Consider the following 14,553-nt stretch of genomic DNA (forward strand, 5'->3'; position numbering starts at 1 on the left):
AGACACTGAAGAGAGTATACTGGCACGTGTTGTAAATGATAATAAGTCATTTGATGTGATCTTGTACAAAAATGAATACCAGACTATAACTCAACCTGGAACAAATGTATGCACTGTAATTTATTGATTTTTGTGTAACTGGCATTAAAAACTGAATTTGAAGAAGGAAATGTTAAGGGTCAATGATAAAAGACAATTTAAACTTAAAAGGTAAGAACATAAAAAATAAAGTTCTTCTGCATGCACACAAATATAAAACTAAATCCCATTATAGAGGATAATTCAGTCTTATGTGTAGGCTTTACTTAAATGGCATAGGAGCAAATAATTGGCTTTACACAGTTCATTCATAGTAATACAAAACATAATTTCAAACCACTGGGGTTTAAGTGTGTTTTAATGCTAACTAATTTAACAATTTCTACCTGGACCTCAAACAATGTTTTATTTGAACTTTAAGGCTTGTCACAGCTTTAAGGTTTAAAAAACCTGCCTCATTTAACCAACTATCTAGACTACTGTATTCCTTATTCATGGTTTATAAATAAAGAATAATGATATTTTATCACTGTTTTCTGCGAAAGAATGTATTTGACAGTCACAAGTATTAGTTTAAAAACACACGCAAAAAAGATTGGCTGCTGCTTTTTTTTGCAGAGGGTTAAAAAGCATAGAGACACAAGTTTGATTACCTACATAATCATTAATGCTAATTTTTTATCATTGTGTACTTCAGGCCAACCAGTATAGGGTATTGACTACTAAGAAGCAATATCTTAAATACAAAATTACACATTTTAAATGTTGGATATTTGCTTGTGTGGAGGTGAAAATGTGTTAGATTATCATGTACCTCAGAATCGAAAGTTTGATTATTGTGAAAAGTGAAATTTAGTATTAACTGATAATGACTTAATATTATTTTATTGTTGTGACTGACCCTGGCATTGTCAAGCTTTAAATATACTTCTGTTGATTTTTAGAGTTAGTTCCATGTTGTTTGTACGCCTTCAGAAAATGTTGTACAGCAAAAATGCAATGTTTTCCACCACTATGATGTATATGCACAGTGGGCTATATAAAAAGTGCACATGATGAATAAGATTAAATTGAGAGTAATTTAAAATAAGTACATTACTTATGTTATTGTACTGTGTAACTTTCTATCTCTGTCAGATGTCACTCCTACAGCTGTACAGGGACGACTCTTCAGAAGGTTTTTTTTTTTTTCACAAAAGGAATATTTATTTTCACCAAATCTCTACAGTGAGTTCAGCATGTACAACAGGTGACCTAATGTAAGCTATAAATGTCTTTCTGTTATTGCTTTTCGGTCCCCTTGCAAGCATATGGATAAAGCCTGTCGTTAAACATGTGAGCAATGCTTGATCACTTCTCCTATCAAAATCTGAAAATGATCTCTTCCCCATGTCACCAATCCAGCTGCTGGTTTAGAGAACACCCAAGTAGGACCATGCTTTCTGGTTTATGGTTACACACTCAATTGAAAGTTATATTTCTGTTGTTGCCTAAGTTGACTTATTATGAGCATATACAATTGTTAAAATTATTGTTTCCCCTAATGCTTGGATTGGCATAACAAATATTGAACTTCGTATTCTAACGTGTCTTGTGATACATTTATCACACATTGACAAAAGCAGAAAAACACTACAATTACGTTACGACCACTGTAAACAGGGTTACATGGAGATGTAGGCCGGAAGATGCCGCCCGGGCCAGCCTGGGCCTTCGGCAGCAACGTCATCATTTTAGGGCGTGGACGCAGACAAGTCGGAGGCGATTGGTTATTCAGCCAGGGTTGCCAGGCTGATTCAAAACCTACACTTTCTTTGAATAATTAGATACTACACTACACTTGCCACACTTGAGAGTCTTGGTTTTTCGGTAAGATTCTGAGCTTCACTCTAATTTATGTAAAATCTATCCATCTGGAATGGTTGTTTGAATTGAATGTTCCGCAGTTTGAACAGATGCGTTTGATAAGTGTGTTTTCTTGCTCCTCCTTAAGGGGGACGTCGTAGACTAGGTCTGGCAACCTAGTGCAAGATTTCAGCTTCATCACGCACGCAAGTTTGGCCATACATTCTCCAGCGTGTTGCATCTTTTGCTTGAATCAGGTAAATTGAGAAATGCAGCTCCGGATCGCGAAACGCTAATTTAGTAACTTTATCAGCGCATTACAGATACCGGAATAAATACAACATTCCGTTTTTAAATACCGTTAGATATCGAGTGGTAGCGTTAGCTGATCGTTAACATGGCGCCGGGTGAGAGGCCTGCTTTGTTCTTGTGTCTGGGTGCGGTATTCTGCTATGCCAAGGCCACAAGCCTTGTCCAAAGTAAAGGATTTACTAATTTCCTCTGTCATATTTGGCACACAGGAACCCGTAAACACCTACCGCTACTCTTAAACATCAAAATACTGCAAATTAGTGTCACGGAACTAGCTACAATTCATTGCACAGCTAACATTAGCTACCAGCGAACGAGTCGTGGCGCACGCTGTTTATTGTCCTTTTAGCTAAATGAGCGATGAAGAGAAAAATCACCTCTATCTACTACTTCAGATTATCTCATGGAGAATAATATGATTATTATTCAAAACTAGAAAATGCATCACTGTGGAGATTGTTTCGCGGTATTTAATTTTGTGTTACAGCCTCTAGATGGTGCTAGGAAGTAATTCACATGAACCAGGGTACATGTAAGGTTACTGCTGCATTTAAAGCCATGGGGGGGGGGGGGGGGGGGGATGTGTAACCCTTTTACAATTACGCTTTGTGGCAGGTTAATACGGTCAACATTAAGTCTGAGCCGGTTATTTTTTACACTTGCATGTTTGCTGGAATTTATGTTTAAATTGATGTGAAACATGCGATGCTGATAATATTCTTATCAGACTTGTATTTGATCTTTCAGAAGGTCGTATCATTACTGCCAAAATTTGAATACAAAATGTACTCAGTTGTATGTTTGTTTTTCTACAGTGATCAAGAACAGTCATGGCTGATGAGGGATATGTGGTACGCATCAGGGGTCTACCTTGGTCCTGCTCAGTTGATGAAGTACAGAGATTTTTTTCAGGTATGTATCAATATATATATATTTTTTTACATGATTCAATATTTAGGCAAATTCATATGCAGTTAATAATATCAACTGACAAATCATTTTAAATGTAGATTGCAAAGTCATCACTAATGGAGGGGGCATCCACTTCACCTACACAAGAGAGGGCCGTCCAAGTGGAGAGGCGTTTGTTGAGTTGGAGACGGAGGAAGACTTGAAGATTGCAGTGAAGAAGGACAGAGAAACGATGGGTCACAGATATGTCGAGGGTGCGTACCACTGCTGTATACTAATGACTAAGTTCATCTGCCTCTTCTTGATGCTGTGACAGCTAACAGCTCTGTGTCCTTGTGATTTATAGTTTTTAAATCCAACAATGTCGAGATGGACTGGGTTATGAAGCACACTGGTCCAAATTGTCCAGAAACAGCAGGAGACGGGCTGGTCCGGCTTCGGGGGCTTCCTTTTGGTTGCAGCAAAGAGGAGATAGTACAATTTTTCTCAGGTAAGAACAAGCCAAGCTCGCTGGTAAATTTGTAAAGCGTCTCAAGTTAAATGTTGAGGATAGCCATTTTCCCTCATCTTCCTTTTCTTTCTTTTTTAGACTTTTAATAACTTCCATCTGGTTTTTTTTCAAAGAGGCCAATACGCAGAGAAATGTGACCATTACCTGCTGTGTATAAATACATGATCGAGTAGTAACCTTAACTACGTTTTTGCATGATAAGTGAGAAAATGGCACCAGAAAAGGGAGCAAGGTTTATTTAGAACTTAATGTTTAGTCGAAGAGCAGGAATCGGTTACTCAAACAATTGTTACCATCTTTGCAGTGTTTTCATCTTAAGCCCATTTCCTCCCTTTTTTCCTTAAAATGGCTTTACTAATAATGGAATTGGTCTCACTCATCACTGATTGGACCAGTATTACCAGTATCATTTTGTCTTTTTCTCATCTCCTTACGCACTTATCTTTCTAAAAACATTTTTTCCTATTCACACTGTACACAGATTAATGGGCAAACAGTAACATAACTCATGTCACCCACCAGGATCTTGTTCTCTCTTCATCAACACACCGATACTAGCCTGATGTCCCAAACAGTTCCCTTTTCCATATTCTTCTTCTATCCTCTCATTTCTATTGTACCCCGAAATACTGTAAATGTAAGCCGTATTTATGGCCAGTCACTGGTTAAAAATTGAACTGGTATGTGTGATGATGTATAGAGTTTTCCATAAGTTTTCTATCTCTCTCTCTTTAGAGAAAGTTCTCTCTGTGATTGGGCATGTGATTTAATATGTCCCCTGCTGGGGTTATCTGTCCTTGGGTTGAAGGGTTGGAAATCGTGCCAAATGGGATAACATTGCCGGTGGACATCCAGGGGAGGAGTACGGGGGAGGCCTTCGTGCAGTTTGCTTCACAGGATATAGCTGAAAAGGCTCTAAAGAAACACAAGGAAAGAATAGGGCACAGGTGGGGATGGTTGGTTGGTTGGCTGGATAAGTTGCTTTTCTAATGGTGTGCACCCTCAACATGTGATCCAAATGCAAATGGACACTACATTTTATCTTGGATTATTTAAGCACATTTATATTACTCACTACACACAAGGAAAATGTCATGTAAGATAAACGATAAAGTCACATGCATATATCAAATGGGAACATTAGTGCTTGGGCACCATTCTCAAGTGTCAGGGAAAAAAACCGAAATAGATACCATGTTTAACCATAAGAACAAATGGTGTCTGAGCACTAAACATCAGTTCAGGTTAATAAATGGTAAGAAGTTTCCCTGGTGGTAAAATCATAGGGCCACTGAACACATGGAACTGGAGCCCACTGTCACAGGTAACGCTTAGAGTGGGTTGCAGACGCGCTGGGGGCCCTCTCTGTCCCTCTAAAACCAGGACAATGGCAAGGACGCAGGACGCTCTATTGATCAGATATCATAACTCACTCCAGGTAACCATAAGAACAGTGTGAAAGTAAAATAAGCCCATGTCAATTTGGACAGCTTCATTTTTTTCAACTCGTTTTTAAACTATTTCTTTAAAACAGTCTTATCTACCTTAACGACTAGCAGTAAGTACCAAAATATCACTACCTATGGACTACACCATGACAGCATCTGCTAAGCCCAGTTTAATCAGTTTAGAGCAAGTGCAGCCTTGCCCGGTCCATTTTACCATGCCCTCACTGTGGTATCTCTATGCTCTCAGGTACATTGAGATCTTCAAGAGTAGCCGCGCTGAGGTGCGGACCCATTATGAACCCCAGAGAAAGCCAATGGGCATGCAGAGACCTGGCCCTTACGACAGGCCCTCTGGCGGTCGCGGCTACAACATGATGGGCCGAGGGGGATCCTATGACAGAATGCGCCGTGGAGGCTACGGAGGAGGTGGGTGTCCATGGATATTAAACAGTATCTATTTATGTTGACACTAGACAATAGAACATGTGCTAAGTCATGAAAAGAAATTGTGTTAACTTTGATTATATGTACATAGGTGTATCAGATGGGCGGTATGGCGATAGCGGCTCCTCCTTCCAGAGCACAACAGGCCACTGTGTCCACATGAGGGGCCTGCCGTACAGAGCCACAGAAACGGACATCTACAATGTATGTCGGGGGAATATTTGCAAACCATCATAACTGGAAATCCAACTCTTTCTTTGACTATGTAGATGTTAAGGTTCTTAAATTTCACTGTTTGCTTTTCTTAGTTCTTCTCGCCATTGAATCCAGTGCGGGTTCATATTGAGATTGGACCTGATGGCAGAGTAACCGGGGAGGCAGATGTGGAGTTTGCCACACACGAGGATGCTGTGGCAGCCATGTCAAAAGACAAAGCCAACATGCGTGAGTTATTTGGTTAGGATTTTGCCACCTCTTTTTATGCAAATAGATATTTGTATTAATGGCGTTTCTCACCCCTTCACAGAGCACCGCTATGTGGAGCTGTTCTTGAATTCAACCGCAGGTGGGAGTAATGGAGCCTACGGCAGCCAAATGATGGGTGGCATGGGTGAGTATCATTAACAGAGCTTGTGAGAGTACTGGCCTCTGAGATTTAGATGAAAATAAATTCACATAGACTCAGTATGTTTTTTCAAGAAGGTCAGGGTTTCACACAAAGCACAGCAGTGCACAACATGCTTTGATGCCCTCTTTAACTGGTTGTTTTCTCTGCACAGGGAGTCAATCGTCTTATAGCGGTGGTCAGCTGAGCTCGGGGTACTCGAGTGGATACAGCAGCCAGGGCAACATGGGGGGCTACAGTGACTACAGTGAGTGTCACCTGTGTTATACAATTCTTTTAAATGCTACGTGTTTCTGTGTACGGCTCTTTGATGAACTCCTCGGTCCTATGGTGTTTATTCTCTCTCTCTTGTTAGGTAACCAGGGCGGCATGGGAAGCAGTTACTATGGCGGCGGCGGTGGAGGAGGAAGCAGAGGCTCTATGAATGGACTGGGCGGGGGATGGGGAATGTAAATTTGTATCATTTTTTTCCCCCTTAATTTGATGTTTTTTTTAAACTCAGCATTTGGCTGGAAGGACTGGAACATAGTCTCGCCTCGTAAACGTAGCGTAGGGTCAGGTGAGGTTGTTTTGAAAATAATTCGGGGAGGGGTTTGTATTTTTTTTAAGTGGAAGATCTCCAGAGAGAAGTGAAATCGTATGGTGTCGGAGAGAAGCACTGTCTGTCTCGACCATTCCTCATAGATCTGACACACCATAGAAACCGTGCTTAAAATTTTCAGTACAAAGAGTGTTTTTGCTTTATGGTTCTCCAAGCACCTGGCTGTTCCTCAAAGTTACAAATCCTGTGCTTGTGTCTTTTACCATTTGTTTTAATATCTGAGTGCATGAACAAAAGAAATCAGAAAATGTCCATCTTACGTTCAGACCTTGTTTCATCTTAGTGTTTTTTTTTCTCTTTTTTCTTTTCTCGGTAAAAATCTGAATTTGAGACTTAAGATCCAAGCATGTTTTGTTTTGTTTTTGTACACTGACTGTTTGGCGGTTTCTCTGGAGAAGTGTTATTTCAATTCTCTTGACATGAAGGTTTCTACTGCTTCAATGCTATTTGTATTTCCTGTGCACAAAGTGAATAAACTAGTCTGGATTATCTAATTGAAAACATTGAGAGGGTTTGAGAAACAGGCGCTTTTATTCATTTATCAAATATCTAGATATAAAACTTTTGGTCACCATTCCCAAATTCAGAAAATGGCTTTGTTGCAAATACCACAACCCACAAAACAGTGTTAATAATAATACATTCTAAAATAGTTTGATTTGTTAACATTCTACAGTCATTTACATAGGTTTGCATGTATCCAGCAGTGGGGCCACAGCTGCTAAAATTACAGAGCAGATGCTTGACAAGTTGATCAATCAAGTGAAGTACATGTGTTACATCTAACCAGCTACACAAATGATCCACAACAAAAAGCTGAACACCAACATTGACCTTGGTGTGACCTTGACATAAGCTACACATGTTGTTTGAATTATGAAAATTAGTACCGGTAAGTGTCAAACTGATGAAATTCCAGCTCAAAGGAACAATGCTCGAGTAGAGATCCTACACTTAACAGTCTGCATTAAGTATGTTAGCACATCCCATCAGAGTTAAAGGTGGCCCCTGTTAAATAACAATACATGTTCCTGAATTTCAGGGAACACAAAAAAAAAAAAATGGAACACCAAATCACGTTTCTCTAGAGAAGATTTGATGTCATTCCTATATTTAACATGGTAGTTAGAAGTCATGGTGGATGGTTATGTGCCATGTTTAAAAAAAGCTCTTGTAGGTGTTGTGTCAGGAACTTGTGGGGGGGATTCTCTGCATCAGGAGGGTGTGGCACATATCGCACACCCGCACTGGCCGAGGGTAGGAGGGTAAGGCCATCTCATTACCGGAACAGTGGTTGCAGTAGATGTCTCCACAGTTCCTGCAGTGATGCTGCAAGACAAACATGCACCACTAATTCCCACGTATGTGACGATGAGTATTGGAGAGAAGTTTAAAAGTCATGAAAATGAGCCTACCTTTCTGCGTGCAATGGAAAATTCTTTCTGGCATTGCTTGCATTGAGTGGCCTCATCATCTTTCAGCCAGGCATGGCCCTGATAGGAGGAATCATTATACAAGATATCGTATTTTTTTCTTTTTCTTCAATAGATCAACATTGATATAGTTACACATATCTTTAAATTTACCTTCAGAGCTTTGTTGACCTCTTTAAAGTCCTCCATCTTGAGTTTGGACCTTTGACAAAGATGAACATAATGTAAAAAAGATCAGGACACCCACTAATGAACAAAAGAAAGGATGATTAAAGCTTCAATACTGACTGGCTGAGGTGAAGCCCCATCTCTTGCAGAGCCTGCTCCTGCTGCTCACATATCTGCTGCAGCTGCTGCTTTTCCTGCTTCAAATCCTGCAGCTCCTGCACCGCCAGTTCACAGGATACAAACACAAGAATGTCAAAGTATAGTACAGCAGTGGTCCTAAAGTGTGCTTAGTGAAACACTGGTGCTACTCAAGCCTCAAGGGTTTGTACCTAAATGTCTAGAGCCTGCACTTCAGGTAGCTCAAGTCCTTATCGTTAAACCAACAAGTTTCAAATAGTCTTATACAGGAAAATGCAATAATGTATAACTTATGAAATTAGAATTAAATACAATTTTATCTAATTAAAAACAATAAAAACAGGGACAATGCTGGTTTCTCCTAACTGCACTCCAGCTGACCCTAAAACACTTTCCAAATCAGGCTTGCCACTAAAATTATTGTTTTAGTTTTACTTTTAACATTGTACCAGTTTTTCCCACACAGATGATACCAGGGCAGGACGCCCAACTGTATGCGAACCTCACGGTTCCGTGCAACATAACAAAACTCCCATTGAAAAAAAAAAAATTCCCTCTCGAGGGATAAGACAGCAAAACCAAGGGAGCAGAATCACATCGCTTCGGAGAGAGAGAGAGAGGGTCCACTGTCCGTACATCCCTCACGATTGAGGTGCCTTGCTCATATCAAAATTGAAGCTTCTCATGGCTTTGCTTTAATAATGTTTGTGTACTGCTGCTGTTTCTGTATTCAACTTGTATAAATAACAGAATATCGAGTAGAACTTTTCAAAACACAAGGATTACTCGTGTTTTTGTCTGCGTGGATAAATTGAGAAGATTAAAGTTGTTTGTTGCAAAATCCTGATAGTCAAGTTAATTTGTTTTGGGGTTCTTGGAAACTTCTCATTCAACCTTTCTTGATAACGACATTCGGCTGTTCAATCCTTTTTTCACTCCTGTTTTTAAAGCGGAGTCAAACTTTAGTGGGTTACATTTCTCATCAAAAGCTATCCATTTTTATAATCCAAGTTCATTTCCCAATTTTAGCTATTTAACAGTGCCCAATGATTATTTATTTTATTATTAATGTCAAAGTGGCTCTTTTATTTAGAAACATTTACTGAACAGGATTACAGAGGATTTTCTACCTACACATGAAGAACTCAATAAGATACACAACAAGCTGCAATCAAATCCTTAAGAGCTACTTTACGCTTGTTAATAAACAAACAGGAGCCACAGAAAGGCTTTAACACTGAACTCAAAACTGAACTGGACAGTGACGCTAAAAACACACTTTAAAAAGTGTTCATTTGTAGTCTGGAAGTTATCCATCTGTTTCATTATATTTCTTAAATACACAAGACTTGAGGACTTCTGATAATGTAATTGAGAAACTGATTATGAACCCTTAAGTTACTACTGATTTCACATCATTTCAAACATAGAGGTGACTGACCCCAACCCGCATGTGTATGTGTGACACTGTGTGCATGTGTGTTTATGTGCAGCACTGACCGTGTGAAGGCCCTGGAGTTGTTGCAGCTGTGTGCGGAGCTCGATGCTGTTGTCCTGCTCCCGCTGCAGAGCTTTCTGCAGGCTTTGTCTCTGTTCCCTCTCTGAGCGCAGTTCATTCTCCAAACCCAGCCTAAAATAGATGTGACACTGATTGTTGCACGGTACATTGGCCAGTATGTATGCAGGACCACATGTTGAAAATGTTAATTGATTAAACAGTTCACTAAAGAACATAGATCTGGGGTTAGACATTTGGTAGTTTTAAGACTCTAAAGAGAATTATGCAGACCCGACTTCAAATGTAACAACATTAGTTTTAGAAACAGTTCAACTAATCTTTTTGAAACAGTCAGGTTTTAAATGTGTAGGATTGATGCAAGTTTTCAATTAAGTCAAAGTCCGTTTTTTAATTTACATCTGTAGAGAGAGTTACTGACTTTTAAAGTTCAAGTGTACTATTTTGTTTTGTATTCATTAATGGAATTCAACAAGTTAAATGCTGTACATGTCTAATGAGGCTCCAGAGTAAATTATTTTCCTCAACCGAAATCACAAAATCTGAGTATGTAAGTCAGTCATCATACATTATCAATCATTTGAAACAATATAGACAGTTCAAACTAAGTCAACAGTCCTGTATTAAGTAGTGACTAAACAGGAATGGGCAGAAGCAAACTGTTTATAAAAGCCTTTCCTACATTCTTATCTCATTAATCTACCAGCTTCCAGAAGTGAAAAGAAAGCAACAACAGATAAGTCATTCACTCTTAGCCGCCAAAAATACAGCTTTGCTAAGCATTTTTGAAAAGCAAAGCAGGAAAACATGTCCTGATGAGAGGTAGCAGATCACTACATGAAGGCTCCTCATTCAAGCATCAATGCATAACCAAATATAGCGCAATATTTACATGTTTGTATGCAGTATATTCTTTTATAACCCTTTTTATAGATTGTTATAAGTTTTCTATATATGTTTCCTAAATGTATTTCTCTACCCGTGTGTCCTTACCTCTGTGTATCCAGGTCAGTCAGCTGTTTCTGCAGACCATCCACTTTCTCTTCCAGCTCCACCTTCATGTCTTTGTCTGATTGATCACTTTCTTTACGCTGTCGCTCTGAGTTCTGTAGTCTAGGACATCCAAATGACCAAGAAGAATATAAATATATGGGAAGGTCATAATAACACACATCATGCCAAATACATACCTCAGCTCTAGTTCCTTCATGGCTTTCTCCATCTCATCCATCTTCTGCTCCAGCTGCACGGCCTCCGCCTGCTTCTTTTCTGCCTCCCGTTGCGAGTCCTTAAGAGCCAAATAGCCTGCATTTTAGTGTTTTTTTAAGTAGACACTTAAGAGGAGGCAAATATAAACTTGTGTGTCTACCTGAGCTTTGTGGAACATTTGCACATTAAGAGTCTTGACTTGGTCAAGTTGGAGGCGCAGGGCTGCCAGCGTGTCCTGTTTCTCATGGGAGTCCTTCTCCAGCAGCTTCATGGCCATCTCCATCTCCTTCTTCAGAACCACCTGGAGCTCCAACTCACGTTCTAGCTCCTGCAGTGCAAAAAGTGCCCAAAGAGATCTTCAACCTCTCCCTCATTGTCTCAGAAACACAGATCAGCTCAGACCCCTCTTCTATTGTATATTCTAGATCTATGTAGCCATCTGATTACTAACCTGGCGGATGCGCTTTTCCTCTTTATACTGCTTCCAGACAACGTTATACATCTCATCCAGGCCCTGTCGAGTCTGTTTGTATGTCTCTAGCTCCACCTGGCTGTCCTGAAGGGCGGCCTGGAACAAACAAACACATTGTACAGTCTTTGTTATTATTATAACATGAGAAGGTGGTTAACTAGTTATTTGCTGACACTTCTTCTGACCTCTTCCTTTTTCTGGCTGGACTGCAGGATCGTCTCATTCTTCTGTCTTAGGTCTTCCTGTTCCTCCCGCAGTGAGTTGATCCGGTCTGTTGCAGCTGTCAGCTGAGGAAAAGTAAACACACTGGTTGGTCAGGTGAAGCACCTTAATGACATAAAGAATGTGTTCTTTGTAGATAATTGTTTGGAGTATTCCCAAAATGTACAGAAACCCCCAAAGTACAGGCACCATCAGAGCTTTTTGACACACCTCCTCAACAAGTTTGCTGTTGGTCTTCTCCAGAGAGTCCATCTTAGCCTGAAGGTCAGTGACGGTGCCGCTTAGGTGTCGATTTAACTCCTCAATGTAGTGCTTCTGGTCTAATATGGCTGTCATCTTACCATCACTAAAGACAAGGATTTGAGGCATTGAATACACATAATGTCTGTTTGGAAGTCAATCGTGCCAGATAATATACTTGAAACAAAAACAGAGCAAGCAAGACATTTATTCTGTCTGCAGATGGCACTCACTCTTTTGGAGTCTCACTGTTGGCTGGATCTTTTAGATAGAGAGAAAAGTCGATGACTCCCACCTAAATTGGAAATAGAAAATGTTTACTGTGTGGACTGATTGTATCGGTTCTCATAAGTAAATGAGTAGCCGTTGAATTTGATGGCTCAACAAAACTTCCCAAACACTTACCTGAGAATCAAGATCCTCCCCTTTAATGCAGAGGTTAGCGTCAATTACGTTAAGACCCACCAGGAGTCCCCCCATCACCGCCCCTTCCTCCTCCACCATCAATGCTCCAGAGTCATAAAACTCACTAGGGGACAGACGTAGGGGGGATTGAAGGGGAGGTGACGAGAGCGATAAGGTATAGTGAAAGTGTTGATGATTAACTGAAAGCTGATCTATTACAGTGAGATATATGATCATGTTTACTAACCTCAGGAGATCTTTGCGGTCCAGCAAAGCTTTCATATAGTCTGCGACTGTCTTTTGCATTAGTGCTAAGTGCAGCCAAGCCCTTGCTCTCCCCAAACCAGTCCTGAAAGCAAAATGAAGAAATATTAAATGATCCGTTTTAAGCCTACTTTTCTTTGTAGCTTTACTTGGACAAAAGGCTTAGTGTAGCGTACTTAATGCCCGGCAGGTCTCTGGCACTTGTGGCAATGTTAGCAGAGTCTGGACACAACTTCTCCACCAGCTCCAGAGGTCCCCATACAGACTTGTTCTGACCGATGAAGGATTTCTTGGCTGAATATAACAAAATGTTGAAGTTATCTATACATGACATGTGGCTTCATCAATTTAAATGAAACTACACCTGATTAAAAAAGCACTTTTTACCTTTCAGACCATGTTTTAGGCAATGCTCTAGGACAATAAAGAACTGCTGCAGAGGAGGGTAATCGGAGTCCAGCGTCCTTCCCAGATTCAAGGAGGACTGAATTAATACTTTGATGCTCAACTTCAACATGCTGAGCAGGTTGGATCTCTCTATTGCCATGGGGTCGTTAGCAGGCAGAACTGGAAGTAAAAGCATGGAGTTAGATAAATACAGGCGTGGAGAAACTCTATGTAGTTCAGAATAATCCCTGCATGTTGTTGCAGCGTGACTTTGTGCACGGTCATCAATCATGACATGAAAGTTTTCCTGTGGAAGTCATGTGTTTACTGACAGCTGACATTAGTTCAAGGGGAAGTAGTAAACAGGACTCCTCTATTATTTTATTACGTAGCTCTTAAGAGTGTAAGGTAAAGTCTCCAAAGTTAGTTATTGTCACATAATACCTGGAAGCTTCTCTGAAGTGTTGTTGACATCATGTTCGGGCTCTCTTTCAGTGGGAGAGCTCGCAGCGGAGCCCTGTGAGGCATTTCTGTGGGCAGCAGCGTAGCTCACGCCGCTGCTAATCGTCTCCGTGGCCCTCCGAGCGAGCGACAGGATGGGAGCCGACCAGCTGTTCTCTGCGGCCGCCTGAGCCGACCTCTCCGGCGTGTCCTCGTCGTTACTGCCGACAGACTCTTCGTCCGTAGCCACGTCCGAAACTTTGGTTTCATCTTGCTGTTGTTTTGCTTCTTCATCCTCAACAGCTGTGTTTACTTCCCCCGACTCGTCGGCCATGTTTGTCCCCCTCCCCTCTCCTCTCCTCCCCACCAACACTCACGTGACAACATCAGAGCAATCACGCGCGCTGTAAGAACTTTATTCTTCTTCGTGGGGTTGTAAGCGGATATACTATGAACATAAAGGTGTATTACCGCCACCCTCTGGACTGTTGCGTGTTGTGCGGTGAACATACAAAAACAGTGATCATGTTTATTAATTATTAAAATGTACACAAAAGGGCTCAATATATATTTTTTATTTTTTAAATAAAAAGGACTCTCTTCAAAATTACATATATTTTTAAATTCACACGAACATTATGTACTTTTCTTGTATAAGTCTATTTTTAATTGCACAGTTTAAGTTTTGATTCGTCTAGAGGTATTCTTTAAATATTTTTTTCAGGTTAATATATATGTATGGGGGGGGGGGGGGGGGGCGTCGGTTTTGTGGTTTAATTTTTAACAAATGTTTCATGTCATGTACGTCTTTGTAACCTGCTACTGGATGCTTTGAATTTCCCTCGGGATCAATAAAGTATCTATCTATCTATCTATCTATCTATCTATCTATCTATGTGTCTGTCTGTCTGTCTGTCTGTC

At 40.4% G+C, this 14,553-nt stretch overlaps 2 protein-coding genes across 3 annotated transcripts; one reads left to right on the top strand and one right to left on the bottom strand.

Moving 5' to 3' along the window:
* Window positions 1-2,989: 2,989 nt before the first annotated feature.
* Window positions 2,990-7,244, top strand: hnrnph1 (heterogeneous nuclear ribonucleoprotein H1). 2 transcript variants are annotated; one of them, XM_061048692.1, is made up of 10 exons: window positions 2,990-3,108; window positions 3,207-3,362; window positions 3,455-3,598; window positions 4,428-4,566; window positions 5,315-5,493; window positions 5,603-5,715; window positions 5,820-5,955; window positions 6,038-6,121; window positions 6,291-6,383; window positions 6,492-7,244. In XM_061048692.1, exons 1-10 carry the CDS (start codon window positions 3,027-3,029, stop codon window positions 6,587-6,589), a joined length of 1,224 nt encoding a protein of 407 aa, XP_060904675.1. In that variant the 5' UTR covers window positions 2,990-3,026; the 3' UTR covers window positions 6,590-7,244. The 2 variants fall into 2 exon arrangements, with proteins under 2 accessions (XP_060904675.1, XP_060904676.1); XM_061048693.1 differs by having other exon boundaries at window positions 3,012-3,108; window positions 6,291-6,387.
* A 5-nt stretch (window positions 7,245-7,249) lies between these two features.
* rufy1 (RUN and FYVE domain containing 1) lies at window positions 7,250-13,990 on the bottom strand. The gene is made up of 17 exons (XM_061048691.1): window positions 13,636-13,990; window positions 13,192-13,371; window positions 12,981-13,098; window positions 12,788-12,889; window positions 12,541-12,664; window positions 12,369-12,430; window positions 12,106-12,241; window positions 11,859-11,960; window positions 11,653-11,769; window positions 11,362-11,529; window positions 11,183-11,280; window positions 10,986-11,105; window positions 9,977-10,106; window positions 8,459-8,553; window positions 8,324-8,372; window positions 8,153-8,230; window positions 7,250-8,066 (listed from the first exon to the last, which is right to left on the bottom strand). Exons 1-17 carry the CDS (start codon window positions 13,964-13,966, stop codon window positions 7,923-7,925), a joined length of 2,154 nt encoding a protein of 717 aa, XP_060904674.1. The 5' UTR covers window positions 13,967-13,990; the 3' UTR covers window positions 7,250-7,922.
* Between the last annotated feature and the right edge of the window lie 563 nt (window positions 13,991-14,553).

Source organism: Labrus mixtus, chromosome 10, assembly GCF_963584025.1.
Source record: "Labrus mixtus chromosome 10, fLabMix1.1, whole genome shotgun sequence".
In the NCBI taxonomy this organism is placed as follows: domain Eukaryota; kingdom Metazoa; phylum Chordata; class Actinopteri; order Labriformes; family Labridae; genus Labrus; species Labrus mixtus.